The 17383-nt window shown below is 37.8% G+C and overlaps 1 protein-coding gene across 2 annotated transcripts; it reads right to left on the bottom strand.

The window, feature by feature from the left end:
- Positions 1 to 1364: 1364 nt before the first annotated feature.
- Positions 1365 to 13686, bottom strand: slc7a9 (solute carrier family 7 member 9). Of its 2 annotated transcripts, none has more exons than XM_084719606.1 (13): positions 13492 to 13686; positions 12305 to 12430; positions 10522 to 10669; positions 7661 to 7903; positions 5953 to 6078; positions 5753 to 5852; positions 4866 to 4910; positions 3883 to 4006; positions 3491 to 3594; positions 3217 to 3313; positions 2660 to 2809; positions 1853 to 2027; positions 1365 to 1697 (listed from the first exon to the last, which is right to left on the bottom strand). In XM_084719606.1, the coding sequence occupies exons 2-13, from the start codon at positions 12419 to 12421 to the stop codon at positions 1636 to 1638; spliced, it is 1491 nt and encodes a 496-aa protein (XP_084575732.1). In that variant the 5' UTR covers positions 12422 to 12430; positions 13492 to 13686; the 3' UTR covers positions 1365 to 1635. The 2 variants fall into 2 exon arrangements, with proteins under 2 accessions (XP_084575732.1, XP_084575724.1); XM_084719598.1 differs by having other exon boundaries at positions 12305 to 12427; positions 13492 to 13610.
- Positions 13687 to 17383: the final 3697 nt, after the last annotated feature.

Below are 17383 nucleotides of genomic sequence, written 5' to 3'. Positions count from 1 at the left end.
CACATCACATCAAATCAAATCTGACATATACTGTTGATTTACAGCTGACTCTTTCAAAGTCTCGCCACCTTTTTCACTTGAGCAAGCTCAGTACTCTGCAGAACTTTGGTCAGTCACTTTGGTGCCATCAGATGGAAGTGTATGATGTGAAATGCAATCAGTTTCTCCCTTGGTCGCAAAATGACCAAAATACACCCTCCTTGTTAACCTGTCACCTCGCCTCTCCATCCCCTTGTAACAGAGAGAGTGCAGTGACAGTGTGGTTGTTTAGTTGACAATGTTATACTAGTCTGCCTGACTCAATGATCTTTTGTCTGACTGAAGTTTGTGCAAGTTAGAAACCATTGCCACAGTCATGGCTCTGAAATACCAGTAGGCTCACTGTCCACGGTGTTAAAGAAGCGGACATGTACATTTGTATTTTGTCAGTTTCAAGCTATAATATTCTCTAAACTATATATTAAAGACCTAATTCCATTGCTGTATTGAAGCGTGGGGTGGTGTCACCTTCATGATCAAAGTGACAAGTGGCAACATGTAGCTGCAGAAGAGCAAAAGGATCATAGAGACTGTGCTGCCTGTATTATTCATGCTATATTTCTATAATCACTCGTAGCATCTGTGCTGCTGAAAATACACCCACAGACCAACTGTAACAAAATATTTTAGAGGATACATGAGTACAGTGTAGGATTAGGGCACCCCCCCCACACACACACACACACACCTGTTAAAAAGATATGTAGCTAAAGCAGCAGTTAGATCAGGACACAGTCACAGTAGAGATATTTTTTGGAATCACAAATTGTTTATTTCTCATGTTCACTTCGTGCTCAACAAGATTGATACATTTAATAACTACCAGCTAACACAACGCAGCACTGATCCAGTATATTCAAGCATGAAAAAGACAGGGGTGAGAGCATTATTAAACAATGTGCAAACATCATTAAAGAAACCATGATGTTTCATTTTACAACCTCGGGAGCAACACAATTAAACATGTTTCTACATCTTGTAACATGATCTGTTGTCTGAGACTTCATGTTGTTTTCCACAAGCAATTTCCCTTTACTCAAGTGCAGACTCATGCATATCTGAATCGTCCAGCAGTTCTACTGTGCATCACGTGATCTTTGGCCCAGTAAAAACATATTATTGCACATAACTACACGAAGAAATGATTAATTTGATTATTTAATGGTTCCTATAACTGCTGGTTATATTCATTAAAAAACAAGGTGTGTATCTTAAGGTGAAATCCTACTCATCATCAGCACAAGACGGTTTGTGTTAGGGGTTTATTTCCTCGTATGGGGAAAGACATCATGAGAGTATGGGCAATCCACTCTTCTATATCTACTGTAACTATTCCTATCGGACAAACTATAAACATAAATCCTCTTTTTTCATCCCTGAACCCAAATGACAAATTTTCCTGTTGTAAACGGGTCCATGAACACAGTGCATGCCGCTTTTACTTAAATCTTGCAGGTATTCAACAGAGGTGAGCTCTGATGTTTGGCTCAGACTCACACTGAGCACTAAATATTTTGCCCACTGTTTCCAAAACCTGGCTTGACGTGTTTCACGACAAGCAGCAGGAGGTGACCTTGTTTTCAGTTCTGTCTCCTCTCATTGAATTTTCTCGGGAGGGACGACTTCCATCAGCAGCTGGAGATGCATGGTGATGGGTCCTACAAGGAGATCGAAGGTCACATCAGTGTTATTCTAGGTTGTTCACCACAGTGACACTGCATTTTGTTCCTTTTCTACCTTTTCAAAATATATTTCCCATTTTACTCAAGGATCAATAGGAATATTTCAATAACTTGAACTCAGGTAAACTTACTCATGAAGTTGCGTGCCCAGTTGACCTTCCAGTGGACAAAAGGGTAATAGAACAGAAGTCCACTAAAGATGAAGACAGTACAGTAGAGGTACTCCAGGTCTGGCTTATCAATGATCGGAGCCAGGACTAAGTAGCAGGACACCAGGACCATTAGGACTGCTATGACAATCGGCACCTTTGAGTACAGAATCACATATTTACACAAGGTCTACTGTTTACTTCTACCTTGTCACCACCTTCACAGCTTAATTCCTTTCCGTATTTTATAGATATTTCATATTACATTCGATGCATAACAATAACAGCTAACAAACAAGCAATTTAGATGAATCTTGAGTGGATTATTTGTGAAGATTGCATCAAAGATGAGTTTTGCTGATATTTTTCACAAGTTTTTATAAAAATTTTCTTCGCTATGAATTTTTAAAATTTTTAAACAAACAGAATTCATAGGCTTTTTTTTCTGGCAAATTCTGCATTTCATTCTCCCTGATACTTGGCTATTATTCTGTCAAGCTTTTCGGTTGTCTTAATAGTGTGCGAAGGAAGGTGGTCAGGCCTGTGAGATTTTTAAGTTTATATCTTAATAAATAATAATAACTTGACTTGAAAAATAACAATTTTGTTTAGTTTTCCTCACAGAAATGAATGAAATGCTGAGATATAGGCCCACTGTGTAATGTGTGACGCTTTGGTGACCCAAGTTCAAGTTTCAAGTTAACAAAGCATCAGACTGCATCAAACACCACAGAAGGGAAGGTTACCTCCAAAAAGACTGGTGAAAACCTTTCAATCAGCAAGGCCTACCTTTACTGGTCTGTGCAGCTCCTTTCTGGTGAAGCGCATGACTATGAGAGACAGTGCTGTCAGACCATAAAACGCCCACTGAGCAAAGCTGAAGTAGTTAATGAGGGTGTTGATGTCTGCTGGGATAATGTAGAAAATAGACAAAACTCCCTAAAACAGAGAGAAAAACAAACAGTGAAATATCGTGTTGACTGGAAAGCAAACAACACAGTGGATATTAGATGTTTTTATAAATATTTTAGATTCATGTACTATACTTTCGGAAGCTTTAAATTGTCACAAACTGTACTCAACACACAGTGAATGAACATGCAAACAATAAAAAAAAGTCAAAACTTGGATGCCCCTGTAGATCAGTTGACTGTGCGCCCCATGTGCTGAGGCTGTCAGTCCACTGCCCCTGCAACATGTTAGCTGCGTGTCATCCCCTCTCTCTCTATCCCCTTTTCTGTCATATCTTCAGCTGTCCCTCTCAAATGAAGGCAAAAACGCCCACCCCCCAAAAACGTCAAAATTGACAAGTATACAAGGAGACTCATTAAATATGCAGGACTCACATTGAATATGAGAGCAGGTGATGGAGTGTAGCGCTTCAGACTAATATAGGATAAGATTTTCACCATGTGACCCTCCCTTCCAGACACATAGGCCAGTCTGCGAGAAGAGGAAGATGTTATTCAGTATTCACCTACTGTACTTTCTTACCTTACCTTATTTTATTATTTTAACTTCTTTTTCAAACACACAAATATGCATATTACACATATAGACAGAGTGATGTAGTCTTTAGCTTCTATGTCTCATGTGTAATGTGAAAGTTGTCCCTTTTACCTGCCGGCAGTGAAGCAGCTTCCATTGGCAGAGCCGAATGTAGAGAAGACAACAAAGAGAGGAACGATCCATGACACAGGGTGAAAGACTCGGTCTCCAAAAGTCTAAGGAGGCACAAACAAATCCTTCAGAAAAGACGAGGGAGCGGCATGAATACTGAGCTGCTGATATTTAATCTAAAATTCTCTGGAATAAACAAAAAAAAAAAAAAGTACAAATACTGTATAATTGTAAGAAAAAATGACTTCTGTTAGGCACTTCTCATGATATCATGATATCAGTATATTCATCTTTAACACCTCACCAGTAGGTGAGGTGTTAAATTAAACTAATTCAAAAACTCCCTGCCTTTCAAGGTCTCTATATCCATGGCAAACTTCTATATTTCTTACCACGGCAACAGCTGGAGACAACAGCAGTTCAGTGGTGGTCATGACAGAGAAGTAAGCAATGTTGACCAGCACATAGCACACAGATACCAAAGGAATCCCAATGAGAATGGCCAGTGGCAAATTCCTGTGATTAATTGACAGGAAAAGACATTGTTTGTTGTACTCAATTGAACTGATCATATGCTCTGCTTCACAAATCTGATATATATCACCTGTCAAGAAATTCAAGAGGCATGGCTCTCTACATATGTACGTTCAATTTACCTGTATGAACTTGAGTGATTAAAGGGAAAGTTCAGATTATTTAAAATAGGGTTGTTTGAGGTCCAACATTCAGCTGCTGTTCTGGGGGAGAGCTGCAGCAACAGGAGTCATTTCTTTATTGTGGACTACTTTTACATATATTCATTTGTGCGTCCATGAGAGTGTAAGTAGTGTGTTTTATGTCATTGTTATGTCATCTATTTTTTTTATTTAATATTTGCAGTGTGTGGGTTGTGTGGAACTAGATGCACATAGTTTGGCAGCCTTATCATGTTTGTGTTATTGTTTGTTCACAAGCTGAGATTCAAAGTCAGCATCTCTAATACAACCTATGAAGTTTAGATGGTTTGGAGAGAGCGATATTTGGCTTATATAATGGCAGTTTCCCATCAGAAAAAAAGTGCAAGTACTTTAAATATAGTGTACACTTAAATGGATGTTGATTTAGGTGAGCCTTTTGTAAGTGGCTAAAATGTATTTTGCTGTCGACCCACAGCAGCTCATTGCTGGTACTCCTCTCTGCTTCTCCAAACGGGGCACACGCCAGCTGGCATCTACTGTGGGTAATACACTGACTATCAATAAGAAAATCATGCAACCCCACTTCAAATAATTTGAACTATCCCTTTAAGGGTGTACTGGCTACCTTGTCAGATATGGTGCTCTGACTTTTTAGAAGGATCCATTAACAACAACAGATGGGTTTTAGTTTGTCTTACCTGAACGGGTCCTTCAGCTCCTCTGTAATGAAATTCAGCTGATTCCTAAGAAAGCAAGTGAATAAGACATCAAGGAACATGTGTTCTCTCTAAAGGTAGCTGAATACTGCCATAAAATAAGAAATACAAACAATCTTTAATCACAGGTATTTGTCCTTTAAACAATTTTAAAACTTGATCTCTCTCCTCATTGTAAACCCTCACCTTCTTTCTATATCTTAAATTTCAGCAGCATGGTATTTTGGTATTCTATGTGATATTTCAATCTCTTTCCCCTCTAATTGGGCTTATTGGTACAAAGGGCTATAGTCTGATGTGTTCATCCCCTGCAGCGATCCCAAAACTGACAGAAAAATTAAAATGGATTGTCTACATGACTTTTACAAGTTCCATCATAAAAAGTGAATGAAAGAAAGAAAACTTCTCTAAACTGACCTTACTTATACTTACTTATTTATTGTTACTAACACTGTTATACTTTTACTTAAGTAAACATTTCAATACAGGACAGATAGATTTTTTTTTTTTGCACTGTCATATTGCTACTTTTGCTTAAGTAAAAGATCTAAATACTTTTTCCACCACAGACCAAAGAGGGGAGGACTCCACCACCCCTGCATGGACCTGAGGAAACAGCTAGGGGAGCTGCTGCCATTCAACAGGCCACACTGCCATGTGTCTGTACTCACACAACATGGTAGTAGCAGGGTATTCTAAGGCATGAGGCTCAAGAGTAGGGTCACAGTGCTCCTTACATAAAGCCAGTTCAGTGGGAAAAGGCTCATATTGGTTGGCAATTTTCACCTAAATGCTTTGCTTTAGACAGGAGCATGGTCAATCTTATATATCTTGTTAAAGAGCAAAGTGAAGTAGAGGATAACTGTTACCATCCATCATAAGCCCAAAGCCCGTTATAAAATGCAAGTCCGATCGCTCCAACAGACGGTGATGTGCCATGAAATGCGTTTGACAGAGTGTCAGTTTTTCCTGCACACAAATAAACAACAATACATGATTAAACATTATTATTATAAGAGATTTTGTTAAAGGACAAAAAATTAGACAGTGATAGTGTCAGCAGGCCCACCTTGTGCCAACATAACAAGGCCAGCAACCCCTATAACAAGAATGATGAAAAGTTTGGCTCCAGTAAAGACGTTCTGCACATAGTTGGCCAGTTTGACACTCAAACAGTTGATGGTGACGATCAAAACTGAGAAGACACAAGAAATTCAGTAATTTACAGTACAATATTTTTACTTAGGCATTTGAAATTAACTGCATTTTTACAGATAGACTTTTACTACTACTAATGTTTCCTTTGTCTTGTTGAACTGTTGCAATAATATGCAGAATTAATTATGATAGCCAAAACGAACTGGGTTGCCTAAACAAGCTAATTACAAATTGTTCTGAACATGCAGTACATCCTTCAATATGTTAGCTATCTTTCTTTTCATTTTAATTGTAGATAATTTTTCCTCACATGATAAATTCTTTTTAAAACAGTTAAGTAATGGTTTAGGTGGGCAAACTCATTTAAACCTGCATTATCTGTTGTTTTTTGTCACTAGCAGAGGAAACAAACTGTAAACCCAACTTTGACATATCAACACACTAACTAAGTGAACTGTTGCTTAATTTTACATCCAGCAGATATGAAGAAACAGTAGCATTTAATTATGACCATCTGACAAAGTAATGCTGTATTCAGACACAGTCAGGCGTTGCAGTAATTAGCCGCAGGATCATGTGGAGGGTGTGCAGGGGGTGTATATTTGTGCTTAGAACATTACCACTGTGAAACAATCAATAAATAACATTTTATTACTTTGACTGACTGTTTTTCCTGCTAACAGTGGCCCCTCTCCTCATTCAGTTTCCACTTTGCAGGACTACAGCTGTGCTCTCTGTTTCTCTCTCTCTTTCATATTACCATAAGCTGAAGAAAGCTTCTTGATGTCACTATTTTGTAACATAAAGTGCAAGCGAGACCCAGACTTCAAAGCTGGGTACACAAAATACATGTTGAGGTCACAGCTTGGAGATTATCATCATGTGATCCATGAAACCTCTCGAACAGTGCCTGGTTTCAGTGATATTTCAGGCTGACTGTGGAGCAGTCTGATCACCGGCTTACGTGTGATATCAGTTTATGTGTCTCCAAAAGTTGACTCGGTTTTAACAATTCCAATGCGCGTGGCTGCGTTTTTTTTTTCCCCCAGTGTCCCCTGTGGCCCCTGTCACTACAGCCTAAATTGACTACCCTATTCAAATGAATGAAATGACATGACATGAAATGGCATTTTGACAACAACTCCTGATTTTGCCTGACTCTGGCCTCAATACTTTCACTCTCCGTGTAGCTCTATTTTGGTCTCCACCAGCTCCTGAGAGAAAATATATGGCTGTTCATCAGTTAAATTATCTGTTACCTTTGAGCCAATGCCAACACAAAAACATGCATCGTGGTATCTTTAAAGATTAACTGGCTTTAAAGCCTTGTATCCTGTACTTTACTACTTACTTTTCAGAACAATATAGCCATAATGCCACTATCTATGTTTTACTCTCAAGAGTGTTAGAACAAACAGGAGCTATAAACCATTCTAGAATTTGTTGATCACATCTCCAAACCGGACGGGCCACAAACTTTTTTAACTTCACTTTGTGAACAGGAACTGTCTAATCTTCTCTTAGTCATCAGAACTGTGTTTCACCACTTGATCAGCACTATGTGTGCTGTATTTTACTATTCTTAACCATTAACCCACAAGGATTAGAGTTTAACTTACATATAGCTGCTGCTGACAGACTCTTGGTAACAACAAGAGGAGGAGTGCAGCCGGGATAGAAAGGAGTGGAGGCATATTCTGCAAAGCTAAGTGTGATGATGGCGAAGGAGGAGGGCTTCAGAACCATGACTGTGGTCCAGGAGTAAAGGTAGGCTACAAGGGAGCCAAAAGCTTCCATCAAATACGAATATTCCCCTCCCGATTTGGTAATCATGGTGCCAAGCTCTGCGTAGCACAGTGCTCCTGTGTAGCCACATACACAAACACATACACAGAGATGGGGAAAAAAATGAGAGACATAAAACAATTGCTTTTGTGAGAAAATTCAAGGAAAGGTCAACGCTTTTTCCTACCAAGAAGCATTTGGTTTAAAGAAACTCTCTGCCAAGCACCCTCAAAGTCAAAGTTTTAAATCTTTAATCTGTGTTAATAACTTTATCCCTAAGCATAATAATGCAACCACAATGATAGAGAGTAGACTATAAGACTAAAGGTTGCTGATGGCGAGAAATCATGTGAATTCAACATATTTCACCCCTCTAATTTTTATGAAAATAAAATAAATGAATTTGTAGGAGCCTAAATGCAGTTGTTTGATTTTTGGTTAAAAGGTTAGTAATAAATAATTTAAGTTAATTTAAAATTCACAGTAATATAAATTAAGTGTTTTAGAAAGGATTAAAATGCCTATTTACAACTATTTTCAGTTCATATGTATGATATTGTAATAAGTTGATCATTTAAAATGCATGGTGAGGTGATGGATGCTTAATGCACATTTTAATATTTTTCTGTATCGCCTTTTTCTTGTTTTTGCTTAAGTAAACTGTTAAAACTTATATGAGCGGTCCTGTGGAATTTTTCATTGATGTGGATGACTATTAGGGTGTTAATGAGAGCGTCAAGCCAGGCTCCATTGTGTGGAAACCTACAGAATTAAAAGTAAACAGACTTTAGACTCAATAAACAAAATACTGCAAATGAGTCAATTTTGTTTTCTTTTCAAGATGGAAAGAGATCCGGTGTTTTCCCTAGTTTTTGTATTTTCTACGAGTGGTCAAGTAAACATGCCAAGACCACACTGACCAGAAAACCTAAACTACTTTTCATGAAGGCTTTTAGTCATTAGAACTGATAGGGTCAAATGAACTTCAACAATAAAAGATGTTAAAATAAATCTGAAGATAACAGGAGGATCAGGGAGACACTATAACTCATAATTTTTAATGACACACAACTTATCAGTATGTAACTAGGCTGTTACCAACCCTTTATGCTGCCAACAACATTAACACTGACCATGGCAGGTAGTGAGCCAGGAAGCCACTTATCTCTAAGTTCAGATTGTGTGTTTTCAGAGGTTTTGTTTTCAGGATAATGGGCTTCACTTTCCTTTGACGACAACTGAAAGTTATGAAGAGCTGATCAACTTACAGTGTAGGACTGGTCGTTACTTGTTATTGTCAATTTATGATGTTGTACGTGTCATGTGTTCCTAGCATCAAACTGTCTCCAACATAATGTAGTCTAAATACTTAAATAATGTGGGAGAAACTTAAATTGAGGTCACTCCTTGTTTATTAGATACATTTGAAAGCAAATTATGAAGGCATATATAAAGACAAGTAACTGTTAACATTTTTGGCACACTGCTGGGATTCTAGCTTAGTTTTATATTTGTACTGTGATGGATCTGCAGATACATTTCATTTTGATCATGAACTTTGTCCTAACATATAATGTGATCCAGGCACTTTAAAAATGTGTAATGGTTAGTTGTGTATTCCTGACATTCATTAATTTAGTGTTTCTTGAAATTAAACCAGTACTGCATTTGTGCTGCATTGACCAACCTCAGTCAAATTTTAACCTTTTGCTTTTTGGTGTGTGCTGAACTTGAGAGATCACAAAAATAGAGTCTCAAATTCAGCTCCCATGTAAAACCTGACTGTTTTTATAAGACCTGGTCTCCAAAATGGGCCTACTTTGAGCATGTCATCCCATGAGCCTTTTTTTTTTTCCCTTTCTCCCTGTTCTACACCTGCTGTTGTGACCTTGATGTGAGGGCAGATGTTATGGATGTGATGTGATATTCTTTGTTTTGTTTGTGTTTTTCTGTTTGTTTTCATTACCTTAACAGTCTGAATGTCAATGTGTACTTGTTTGATCACTGCCTTGTTATATAATGAAAATCAATAAACACCCCCCCCTCCACCCCCCATTGCCAAAAAGAAAAAAAATTAAAGGGAGTTCAGTTCAGATTATTTAATGTGAGGTTATATGAGGTACTTAGATGCTATTGTATATGCTATATTTAGAACATTTTCACCAGTTTACTTTGTTGTCACACCGCCTTTTGCTACAGGAAACTGCCACTATATAAGTCACATACTGCTCTATCTAAATCAACCAGACTCTATGGGTGCAATCATTTACTTTACTCTGCAGAACATGGGAGTTGCTGGTTTGCCATTTCCTCAATTTGTTATTTTGTTTGTCTTATTGTGTAAGTTTTGGTGTTTTAAAAAGATAGTTTGTATTTACTGAAGTCACACAAGAAAACAAACTAACAGATCAAAGCAGCAGTGGACCCAACTCTCATGTTCTGCAAGGTAGATTTACAAATTTCACCCATGGAGTTTGTTAAGTTTGGAGAGAGTGATATTTGGTTGATATAACAACTGTTTTTCATTAGGAAAAGATGTCTGATGACAAGGAAAAGTGATGAAAATATTCTAAATATAGCATACACTTTAACTTATATTGATTTTTTTAGGTTATTTTTGTGAATGTATTCTATGAGTACTGTATATCTATATGTGCTTATTAAAGTCATGTATTTGTTTGGATGCAGTTCTCACCCAGGGTGGCTAACACGCCACAGGCACCCCAGATGAGGAGGCAGGGCCCCACAGCTCCAGAGTACAGCAGAACAGACTTAGGAGAAATGAAGATACCCGAGCCAATCATCGTCCCCACAATCAGACAGATGCCACTGAACAGACCAACCTGAGCACACAGTGAAAAAATGGAAAAGGTGTTACTTGAATGTGCACATTTGAACTTTCTGGAGCGCTACATTCAGTTAAATTCAACCAAGAATTGCTGGACGGTAACTTTCTTAGCATGTTTTATGCTGTTATGTCTACAGTGTTTAAAACATCCTAGGATGTTTAGTAGCTACTTCAATGTGATTAGGAGGAGGCCAGCCAAAGGTATGTGAATACTGGTCGTACATTCACATCAGTTTACCAAACTTACATGTGTCAGGTGGCCAGAAGCACAGGTCAGATCCATGATTCTCATATTGCATTGTGCCTACTGGATGTGACAGTGTTGCAGACACAAAGCACTTGATGAACCAGTAATATCTAAAAAATCTGTGTATGTGTCATTGTCTGACCTGTACGTTCCTTTCTTATTATTCCCACACAATGTTTGAATTTTTATAGAAATTATCTTTAACCACTTTCAAATTAATTTTAGAATTACTAGTTCACTTTTTCAACACTCCGGTTATTAAAAATCAGACTTGTGACCACTCGTGAGGTGAGGTGCTCTCATGTTTGTTGTATTGTTTGTCAGTATTATGTTAAGTGTAAGAGCTGCTGCTGCTTATCATCAACACTGTGTTGTCATACTCTTAGTTGATTTGATTGATTGTTGTCTTGCTAATGTTGATTCTATGGAGAACTGTCTGTCTCTCTTACCCATATAGTGCAGGTTTTGTTTGTATCTGCATATTTGTCTTGGCTTTTATCGCTGATTATATTTTTCAGTGCTTTTAGTCTTGACATCTGTGCTTTCAGCTATTGCCTGCCAAGGAACAATAGATGAAAAGTCTATCTGACAAACAGAAATGGTATCAATATGTACTCTCCCTGTTAAATGAGGTGAGTGAAAACTAAACTAAATTAAACTAAACTAACAACATGAAATATTTCAACAGCTATTGAATGGATTACACTAATAGCTTCATGGTCCCCAGAGGATGAAGCTCCCTGAGTTCTGGAGCAACTGAACTTTAATTTTTATAAAAAAGTCTCAACTACTGAACAGATTTGGTACACATTTCCTTCGTGCTCTTATATATTCTACTGACTTTGTGCCCCCCTTATTCTTTAAATAGCACTACTGGGTCAAGGTGTCATGGCTGTAAATTATTTGTCTTGTTTTATCTCTGCACACAGAAACTTAATGACCACTATCATGTGATTGTTGCCCATTACTAGGTGGAATGGATCCAAACTCAACCCTCACAAGCAACGCAGACATGAATTTTATCACAAAGGACTCATTTAACTTCATCTCAACTAACAGATATGTCACCTTATATAATTCTCAACTAGAGTGAGGATAAATTATGTAGTGCAAATTATTAATTGTCTAGAAAAATTGTGATAGTAATCCTAATTTATCCAGTGAAGCCTTTTCAGTCCCCCTAAAATTACTTTAGGGCTTAGAGAGCTTAGGGGGCCTGGACAGCAGCACTGAGTGGATCGTTGTGGAGTTAATATGTGGAGACGGTTGTTGTGGTACTGCCTGGTACACAGCTCCAGCCCTCATTACTTTAAAAAGGTACGGATGGTGGGATCCTACGGTGTGAACATCTAATGGGACTTGTTCTCAGGAACACACACTCACATCTTTTTGGAGCACAGTAGCCTTCACAGGCTGCTTGTCTTTGGTCTGACAGTCCACGCTGTGGCCAGTGGGGCCATTCTGAGACTCCTTCCTTTTCCTGGTGCTGTTTTCATCCATCTCAGTCTGCTGGAGCACCAACACAAAGAAAAGCAGAGATTACATACCAGTTTTCAAAGGAACATCTTATCTAATCTCTATTGTCTTTATCAAAGGTCATCACACCGTGTTTAATGTATGTTACGGTTAACACGCACTGTATCCTCCAGATTTACTCCAAAAATAAGGGTCACACAAGCAAAACAACTCTGTGAAAATCCAACCAACACCAAATGTATTTACATTGTTAATCCCGTGATCTTTGATTGTAGTACTGTAAAAAGCCATGATCCGGATCTACTGCACAGATTTTGACTCTGATTTTGACTTGACACAGAGTTTCTTTAGGTTTCTATATACACAGTGGTACTGAGCCACAAATCAAATGATCTCCTACAACACCAACTGCTCACGACAGGGCTGACAGGTTTAGTCTTTATTCTGGGTTACAGTGGATTTTAACTGTGCTGTAAGAAGACCAGCATAAATTTTAAGAAGTCAAATTCCTTGTTTAAACCATTGTGGAAGAGAATTTGCGGAGATTTTAAATCAAGTACTTGCAAATGTCATTAGTGTATTTTTTACTTATGTCATTCTGAGACCTTGTTGTGCAGTAAGTGATGCAGACTACTCATTTATCACACCAGTGATCAGCTGGTCAGAAGGTAATCATCTATTTTTTCATACCACTCTGTAATTGTTTTATCCAACACTCAGTTACACTTACACCCATACATTTACCTGTAGATCCCTGTTCTTGTTCTGCAACTTTGTGTACAGGTGAGAGTCCATGTAATTTTAGTTAGATTATACGACTTAAACCCACATTTAGTCCACATGTCTGTTAATATTCTCAGTCATCCAGGTCATGGTATTCATAGCAAGGTTTGTAGTAGGCAACTGGATCAACTCTTATCAAGTCCAGTTGCCTGCTACAAACCTTGCTACGAATTTAGTCCACATGAACTCTGATGTCTTCACTAACTGCTGTTAAGGACAGAACATATTGAATTGATGGTGCAATGACTTTATTATTATTCTACTCAATATATGACCAAAGAAAAAATAATAATAAAAAAAATTTCACTTACATGTGACTTGGATGAGAACCACCTCAGTGATGCTCCATGAACCTTGATTTTCAAACAGGTGCAGTGGTATAGACCCACAAATGATTCTGAGCAAGGTTTAACGAAGCACAGCAGGAATGTCTGATGCAAATGAAGACCTGGGGCTCCCTGCGACTGCACACAATCCTCCAGTGGGTGGGTCCCACATCTGATTGGATATTCTGGAGAGCCCTGGACAAAAAGGGAGAAAAGACAGAGTAGAATCTGAAGCATCTGGGATAGTGAAGTTTCTTAGTTAATGAAGAATTTTCATCCCCTGTTATTTGTTAGATTAGAGTGATTTGAACATTACACTTAGATTTTCATGATTTTTAGATAATATGCATGTAATTTCAACAAAATATGTCTGACTAAAGCACTAAATAAGAGTAAAAATAAAGTAACAATATTACTGTGGCATTATAACAAGTGTCATGTTACATTACAGTAAGACAAGCACGTGGTAATGCCGTTGCATATTTGTATATGTGTTATTGTTGTGTTTAAGTGTTTTGAGACATCATCTGTTGCTCAGGTAACAGTCCAGTAATCACATGAAGATGCAACAAGGACTCAGAAAGTTAGGTGTGATTGATCTACTGATCTAATTGAAATTTTGTCATTTTTTTAATTAGCTTTTTTTCTATACTGTTGACACTTTCAGGATAGTTCTTGTATTCGACAGAAAACTGTGAAACACTTCCTCCTCTCTGAGTTTACCTAGCACGACTTCCTTCACAATGCCTCTTTGATAAGGATACATGATACCCCTGCATATATGTGTGTGTGTGTGAGTGTGTGCGTGGGTGCGTGGGTGTGTGTGTGTGTGTGTGTGTGTGCGTGCGTGCGTGCGTGCGTGCGTGCGTGTGTGTGTGTGTGTGTGTGTGTGTGCACACATTTGTATGCTACATTCCCTTCTTCTCTGCCCCTCCTTCTCCTCTCTTACCTTCACAAGTCTCTGTCAGAGACCTTACATTTTGCACTGTTACTTACTGTTACTTTCTGTTTTGTTTTTTGCTTTGTTTTTTTTTCTGGGCAGACCTTTAAAGCAGTGTATTGCAATGTATCACATTTTATTATACATACATACATCTCCACTTCATCAATTGTATCGAAAAGGCAAGCTTCTGCATGTGCGTAAGCGTCAGCAGTGTTATAATTTCATACTATACTATATTAGAGAGAAGGCAGATGTCTTTATAACTGATGCATCCAAAACTCTGCAACTAACATCAGAACAATCTAAATGGATAAACAGCACTACAGGACAGGGGGAAAATATGTATTTTTTATTTTGGGGTGAACCATTCTTTGAATCTCAAAGATTACATCCTCAACAAAATGATACAGATGTGCACAAATAGTCAAATGATAGTAAAATGTAAGTTTTGCTTATTAATCCACTATTGGTTTGTAATACTGACTTCCTCCAGTGGCTGCAGCTCTTAACTTGTTGAAATACAACAAGTAGAAAGAATTTGAGCAGTTGTGCAGACAGACAGCCTCGCCCACTCATGGTAATCTGCTAACACAAGAACACATTGACATATAAACTCAGTAACCCTGAGAACAAGAAATTCTGACCAATAAGAGAGTGTTTCAGGCACGTTCACTGGAGCTTAGAATCTGAGTGCATTTACAACAACAAATACAGTCCTGCCTGGGTATTTTCATGGCTGCATATCAACTAACTGGGAAGGAAAACATTCTCTGAAAATTAGGCAATAATCTGTGAGAAAGCAAGAATCAATCACAGACTGCATTTATTACTTTGCATTGTGATATTAATTCATATATATTTTCATATATATTTAGTTCCGTCCTTTTAACAGAGAGCCAGTTTGCCATCATTATAGAGTCAAACTCACATAAGGCTGAACTGTCAGAAGGAGCTAAAATGATCAAAACCTGCAACAGAGTGGATTCGAAATGGGAAAAAATCTAATGATTTAAAGGCCACTGTGCTGAATTTTGCAAAATATATGACAAATATCTTGTCCATATTAATACATATGCTTTTTAAAATATATGCTATACTCTAGTAAGTGAGTGAACTCTACCCTCACAGGCAATGGATAGGAAGGGTTTTGTCACCATGTTGCTGTGATGTCCCATGAAACAGTTATGACATGTGCACTTAGAGTTTAGAGCAGTAATACTCAAAGTAAAGTCACAGTTTTTCCTAAGAAAAAGGGACAGATGGGATAAATGAGTATTATTTTATTTATTATTATTATTATTATTATTATTATTATTATTATTATTATTATCATTATTATTATCATTATTATAAATCATTATCTATGCTGTTTTACTTTTGGGAGTCTTGTTAAGAGGCACCCTGGTAGCTCACTTGGTAGATTGTGTGTTCCACTTACTAAAGCTGTAATCCTTATTTTTTATAATGTGAGCAGACGGTAACATGAGTTAAGTTAAGGAAACCTCTTAGTACAGTTTTGCATCCTAACTACACAATACAATACATTAGGTGTGTGCTTTGGGCCAGTAGTCCAGTACTGTGTTTCAGTTTTGACCCTCCAAGGGAAAATGTTTGGCCACCCCTAATTTAGATTTTCCAGATACTCTTTGTTCTCTCACAAACAGCAGTAAACACAAGTTAAACCCACCCCTTTGAAGGATTAATTTAAGGTTCAGTTAAGTCTTAGAGCAGTTCTAATTCTCCCTCTTGCAATCAACTTAGTTTAATCCAGAACAGGGTAAATACGACTATTTTAAAATAAATCTGGGCAAGTCGCAATACATTAAGACGGTTTAAACAACCGTTCTATTCTGGGAATAGGCTTAAGCCTTATCTGTCAAATGAGCCCAAAGAATTTCAAAGAAAGATTAGTTATGGGCCTTTAAAAGTTTGTTTATTTTATCTCATGAATGAAGTTATTGTTAATGCTTGTTTATTAACTGGTCCCTGACCTCCTAGAAAACATCTTTAGGTTTTCAGAAAGGTCTTGTGTATTGATCTAGTGTGTTAGATACATATCAGAATAAGCTGAGGAATCAAAATTGCCAAAAAAAATGTCCCAGATTACCCAAATCCATCCTATATTTACATACACTACACTATGTTCAATGCAAATATGTTGTGGTGATCAGCCACATTATGCTAGAATAAATGATAAGAAAAATTATAATCTACTTTTTTCACTCACCGTGACACACCTGTCACCTGTCCGTCCAAGGGAGGACAGGGCAAATAGCCAAGTCAGTCCTGCGAAAAGTTAAAAGATCTCAAACCACAGTAGATCAATAATCTCTCTCCATGCCATGGCGAGGAGACGAAAACCATGTCTTTATTTTTCCCTTTTTGCCATTTATTTTCTTCTTTCACAGATTTTTCAGGTTTGATTTTCTGTTTGAGTGCGAACTGAAATGAACTATTGTCACTCAGAGAAGGGAACCCTTGAGTTGTGGAATTCTTGCCAGGTTTGTTTGTTTGTTTCTTCAGTTGGCACCATGTACAAACTAAACATGTTTTAAAATGTGAGAATTACATGCTTAAATAATCATGGTAGGTTTAAAGACAGAATTCACTTGGTTAGGACTGTGGAAAGATCATGGTTCGGGTTACAAATGCTCACTCGCGAGATCTTTTGTGGGTCTGGCCCTGCATTCCAAATTGCAGTAAGTGTTTTGAGTTTAAACAGGAAAAAGTTCCGGATTTGCACATCTTTGCACATGTGATTTCCTCAACTTGCAAGAAGGTGTGTAGGACCCACGTCTCCCCAATGGAACAGTCTGTGAGTCACCTTATCTGGGGATTCAGAAGTCAAGAGTTCAAGCCCCCATGTGACCAAGTCCCCCTTGCCAACAATGGGACAACCTCTGTGTGTTGTGTGTCTAATCAATGCTTGTCTCT

Source organism: Lutjanus erythropterus, chromosome 1, assembly GCF_056507025.1.
Source record: "Lutjanus erythropterus isolate fLutEry1 chromosome 1, fLutEry1.hap2, whole genome shotgun sequence".
NCBI classification, from domain to species: domain Eukaryota; kingdom Metazoa; phylum Chordata; class Actinopteri; order Lutjaniformes; family Lutjanidae; genus Lutjanus; species Lutjanus erythropterus.
This window is presented reverse-complemented; position numbering and strand designations above follow the sequence as displayed.